This window comes from Silurus meridionalis, chromosome 21 (assembly GCF_014805685.1).
Source record: "Silurus meridionalis isolate SWU-2019-XX chromosome 21, ASM1480568v1, whole genome shotgun sequence".
In the NCBI taxonomy this organism is placed as follows: Eukaryota; Metazoa; Chordata; class Actinopteri; order Siluriformes; family Siluridae; genus Silurus; species Silurus meridionalis.
In genome coordinates this window covers 18,012,815-18,018,310 of record NC_060904.1, presented here as the reverse complement: position 1 = coordinate 18,018,310, position 5,496 = coordinate 18,012,815, and the positions used below count along the sequence as shown (strand labels likewise).

Sequence of the window (5,496 nt, the reverse complement as noted above, 5' to 3'; positions counted from 1 at the left end):
CACACACACACACACACACACACACACATCTTGTTTTTCTTTTTTTCTGGTCAGAAATCCGGCAGAACGAGAAAAAAACTAAGTCATACACACCTCTACTCTGATCTACGCCCTTCTACATTCCACACTACAGTGGTCCTGTTCCAACACAACACACACACACACACACACACACACACACAAGACAGAAGGTTACGCAATGAACGTTTACGAATGCACCAAAAACATTACGCCATGTCCTTTTCTTTGAGGAACGAATAAAGGATATATAATGCACATGTACACGCAGAAAATCACTTTATTCGCTCAGAATCAGATTCGGGATCGGATCGGATCGGATCAAGGTGACTTCACCCTAGACCTGAGCTCAGGTTCTCGCCTGCTTAAAGAACTTAGCAGAGACGGAGAACATTCACTTCTATAAAAAAACACCATGAACAGGAGTCTGTTTCACCATGTGGGTGTTATAGTGCCGTGTGTGTGTGTGTGTGTGTGTGTGTGTGTGTGTGTGTGTGTAAAAAAAAAAAAAAAAAAGTATTCCAGACGGAGTTTAGCACCAAACACACATCCCTCAGTGATGTTTTGGAGTAAATAATCATGCGTTTTTTGTTTTCAGTAGTAAAGGTGGTGTTGATCAGACATTTGTTCATAAATGTAAATAATAATAATAATAAAATAAAAAAGGGGCGACAGGGGAATAAAACGCTCCACAGCCCCAACACACACCCTGCGTTTCATCCCTACACACAACACACACTCCATACACGTCCATAAGCGCGGTATTAAAGCGTTATTAACGCGTTATATCAACCTGAGCACCAGGTTTTCCACCTTCGGGTTTTTTCCCTCCTGAAATAAACCTGATGACGCAATCAGAAAGCAATCACAACAGACATTCACATATTTATCAGCGAATAAATAAAATACTCGAATAATAATAATAATAATAATAATAATAATATAAAAAGTTAATCAGGGTTTATTGATGATTTATTCTGGTCATTTCTGAGCAAATCCGACAGCATAAAAAAAAAAAACACACCACACAAATATATCATTAAATATAGTTTTTTTAACCTTAATAGAATTAAAAAATGATCTTTTGTATTTTAAAAGTAATAAAATGATAATAAATCAACATCCATTCATTCATTATGAAATCCGTTCCCATGGTAGTGGCTAGTTAAGCTAGCTAGCATAAAACCACTAGCCGGCTAGTAACAAACCGCAGTGTATAAAAGAGTATTCAGTTCTTTTACTATTTACCTCCAACCCCGGAATGTGCGAATTAACCTTTATTTATTAGCCAATAAAGATTTATAAAGTTACACACGTTTCTTTTAATTAATGAGCACATTTTGAGAAACTCACGGCTAACACAGCTAGCAAGGCTTTTCCAGCTCATGCTTTCCAGACCTGCAGAAGCTCTGAGGCGACAAAAAAACATTAACATTTGAGGATATAAACTTCATGAAATCTTCACTTACCCCAGAAAAAGATTCTTTTCCTCTTTTGTAAGCGATTTGTTTCGCAATTTCACAAAAGCTGCGGTTGTTTTGTGTGTGTAACAGGGTTTTCCAGAACTCGGTGCACTATTTTGACAGATTCATGTTAGCTCTGTGTGTGTGTGTGTGTGTGTGTGTGTGTGTGTGTGAGACATGAACCCTCAACTTCAACCCTCCATCATTCCAACCCTCACAAACTGCACCATCGTGTGGGCATTTACACACAGGCGGATCATTCCACAGGATCAGGTGCTTCCACATTCAATCTCCACATACTTTAGGAGAAACTACAACTTGGGATCTTTTAAACTGTGGGGGAAAAAAACAAATTGGTTCATTAATGAACTGCTGAGGAGGAACATCAGGACCATCAAGACCTAAACACATTTATAATCAAAATCACTGACCTACATTTGAATCCATTTCTTTCCTTTGCATATGTGATTAATTATTCCTGAGAGCTTTTCTCTTTTTCTCACGCTGCTTACACGAGTTTCACATTTATATTTCTATATAATCAGATTTCAGCAGTGTTTTCAGGGTCTCAGAAATCTGCCCTGAACATGCTGCTTGAAGCTGCTGCTTTAACCAATCAGACGTCGATTTGGCGACATCGTGTCCGTCTAGCAGGCGTCCAATAACATTTTCATGTCCTTCAATCGATCAGAGGACACACTAGTCAGAGCTCACAGTCCACATCTCTAGCAAACTGCACAAGATCAAATATATTGGTGTGGATTTAATAGGGTTTTTAATCCCTCAACCACTGACAGAGGAGATGAAAATGATTTGGTCTCAGATACACTTATAAAACATTTACAAGAAGGACTTTCTCAGGAAAAGCTGGACATCGGGAGAAAAGGGCCACCAAAACAGTTCATAACAGTTTACGCTTTTTCATGAACAGGTGATATTTTTCTTTCCTGTAGAATTTGCACAAAAACACACAATTTTCCTTTCAGGGAAAACTTTAGTGCACTGAAAAAACGCAGGAACCCCGGGGTGATGTGACGAGGTGAATATCGATGCTGCTGCTGGAGATGATGTATATGTGTGTGTGTGTGTGTGTGACGAGGTGAATATCAATGCTGCTGCTGGAGATGATGTATGTGGAGGTGTGTGTGTGTGTGTGTGTGTGTGTGTGTGTGTGTGTGTGTGTGTGATGTATGTGGAGGTCCAGTTGTGGCTCCAGTGAAAGGAGACGTGTTGAATTGTGATCATTGTGTTTGTTGCTTTAGTGATGATGTTCATTGTGACTGTATGAGATCCTGTGTGTGATGCAGCTCTGATCTACTGCACTTCTCTATAATACTGATGATTTCTGTAGACGTGACGTCATGATGAAGGTCAGAACTGCACGGCCGCCACTTTAAAGAATCCAAAACAATTAAAAATCTTTTAATCTTTAATTTAATCAGTCATGAACACCACGATGAGGCGCAGCACACACAGCGTCCAAATGTGCAGGAACACATATGTTTATAAGAACAGTTTTTGTTCGAGAGGAATCAGAGTCCGAATCCTAAATCATCATCAGTCCATCACTGTGCGCTGTTAGAGAACGGCGCTCGAGGTTCCCGGGGCGAAGAAGGACACACTTTTGTCGTAAACTTTGTACTGAAAGAGCCTCCTCTGACTCTGGACGTCCTCTCCTGTTCCTCTCCACCAAATCTCCACCTGAAAAACATCACGTGATGAAGTGATGACGTGTATTGACCTTGTCCATTAACCGACGAGACGCCGCACTTTTTAATGCTTTTTTTCCTTTGCAGTTATTAAAAGTGTTCTAGTTAATGAGAAACGGCTACAGCTTTACCTCAGACTGTTCCTCGCTCTGACACTGGAGACTCCTTCCATTAAACAAATTACAGAAAACTACACCAGATCATCGATTCTAATCTCATTTCCTGACAGTCTGTTGCTATGGAAACTATTACACATTCTTTTATTGAGTGCAGAATTATTAATATAAATCTGTAAAGTGCACTACTGGCTGTGTGTGTGTGTGTGTGTGTGTGTGTGTGTGTGTGTGTGTGTACCTGGCCGTGGATGTCCCTGCAGTAACCGGTCTGAAGCCCCTCCACACGCAGGGACAGAGTACACTGATGACTCAGAGCCCGAAGGAGACGATTGGAGCTCTCATCATCATCCTCATCTTCATCTTCATCATCATCGTCACATCGCACCAGAGTTACAACACAACCCTGCACACACACACACACACACACACACACACAAACACACAAGCTGTTGTTAGCAGCTCACATTCAACCGCTATTTACATAGAATCTCAACTCTGTGTGTGTGTGTGTGTGTGTGTGTGTGTGTGTGTGTGTGTGTGAACACACACCTGGAGCCGGGAGCAGATGTTGGCCTGACAGTAATGTGTGAAGTCCAGGACGGCTCGGACGCTGACGCCCAAACTCAACAACACACTCACATCATCCACGATCAGCACCGGGGGGGCGCTCGAGTCTGCCTCCGCCTGAATCAGAGACGCACACACACTCTCAAACAGAGCTCTGAGCTCTGGGACTGGGGACCTGACACACACACACACACACACACACACACACACACACACCATGTAAAAAGACAGACAGCTAGACAGATAGATTAGACAGTTGGACACACAGACAGACAGCTGGACAGATAGATTAGACAGAGAGGCAGATAATCAGACAGTGAGAGTTATATACTAAGATGAATAAGCAGAAAAACTCCAGCAGTAAAAGGAGCTAAAGATACGCACAGAGGAAGAGTGTGTGTGTGTGTGTGTGTGTGTGTGTGTGTGTGTGTGTGAGATAGAGAGAGAGAGAGACCTGAGATAATCAAACATCTGTGCTGCATCATCAGTGCTCTCACTAAACATCACCGCAGCCGAAGCCTTCAGAGCCTCAACAAAAACCAGCTGACCTTTCTGTCTCGCCTGCACCAGGTTTACTCCCTGTAACACACACACACACACACACACACACACACACACACACAGTAGATAAGTAATGAAAAGATAAATCGTGTTGCCATGATGAGATATATTTTACACACACACACACACACACACACACACACACACACACACACATATATATATATATAAATATGATCAGTATAAAATATTGCCTTTTTAAAACCCTGGGAAATGAGATGAAGTTTCTCCTCACCAGCCTCTGAGCCACGGCGCTGTAGTGACTAAACGACTGCACCAGACCCACAAAACACACTTTACAGCCAGCTGGATGACAAACAACAAACAACAACACAGACAACACAACATGGTTCGTGTTAAACTGAGTGTTTGTCTTGAACACATACTACACAACACACAGTAACTCTCAAACAACAACAACACACACACACACACACACACACACACACACACACACACACACACACACACATACACCACTGATCCTTGTTGTTTTTAATGTTTATTGTTCCACTCACCCTTCAGGTAAAAGCTGAGGAAGTGATGGATGAGGAAGGATGCATCTGCCTTCCTGTCAGACAGCAGGATAAATTCCCTCTATACACACACACACACACACACACACACACACACACACACACACACACACACAGTCATTAATAATAATAAGAATTAATCGGTATTATAATATCCATGAATAAAAAGTAGGACCAGGGGTTGATGTACCTGTCTGACGTCATCAGGGCTGGTGTTGAGAATGCTGTTCAGGTCTGCAAACATCGTACTTACACACACACACACACACACACACACACACACACACACACACACACACACACACACACACACACACACAATAAATAAAATTCGTTTTATTGTGAATATTAAAAACACAAATAAAAATAAATCGGTATATATATTATATTGTACCTGTGAATGATAAAAGTCAGTCTGTAAATATAAGCCCACGCTTGTCACTTCCTAATTCTTCTTCTTCAGCGTTAGTATTTTCCACAAACTCTCCGCTGCCACCTACTGGTCATTTCTGAAACTGCAGCAAAG

The 5,496-nt window shown here is 41.5% G+C and overlaps 2 protein-coding genes across 5 annotated transcripts in view; both read right to left on the bottom strand.

The window, feature by feature from the left end:
- The window catches only part of LOC124403797 (SREBF chaperone), a 28,057-nt gene extending 26,288 nt beyond the window's left edge, over nt 1–1,769 (bottom strand). For 2 of the 3 annotated variants that reach the window (XR_006928952.1, XM_046877569.1), the window contains exons 1-2: nt 1,488–1,769; nt 94–138 (exon numbers count right to left, since the gene is read on the bottom strand). The gene's annotated coding sequence lies outside the window, so the exon portion shown is untranslated. The remainder of the gene's footprint in view (nt 1–93; nt 139–1,487) is intronic. The other variant, XM_046877571.1, reaches the window with a different exon arrangement.
- A 1,125-nt stretch (nt 1,770–2,894) lies between these two features.
- Nucleotides 2,895–5,496, bottom strand: elp6 (elongator acetyltransferase complex subunit 6). Of its 2 annotated transcripts, none has more exons than XM_046877583.1 (8): nt 5,365–5,496; nt 5,161–5,218; nt 4,953–5,031; nt 4,670–4,740; nt 4,328–4,452; nt 3,856–4,048; nt 3,545–3,709; nt 2,895–3,182 (listed from the first exon to the last, which is right to left on the bottom strand). In XM_046877583.1, exons 2-8 carry the CDS (start codon nt 5,212–5,214, stop codon nt 3,060–3,062), a joined length of 810 nt encoding a protein of 269 aa, XP_046733539.1. In that variant the 5' UTR covers nt 5,215–5,218; nt 5,365–5,496; the 3' UTR covers nt 2,895–3,059. The 2 variants fall into 2 exon arrangements, with proteins under 2 accessions (XP_046733539.1, XP_046733540.1); XM_046877584.1 differs by having other exon boundaries at nt 5,161–5,215; nt 5,366–5,434.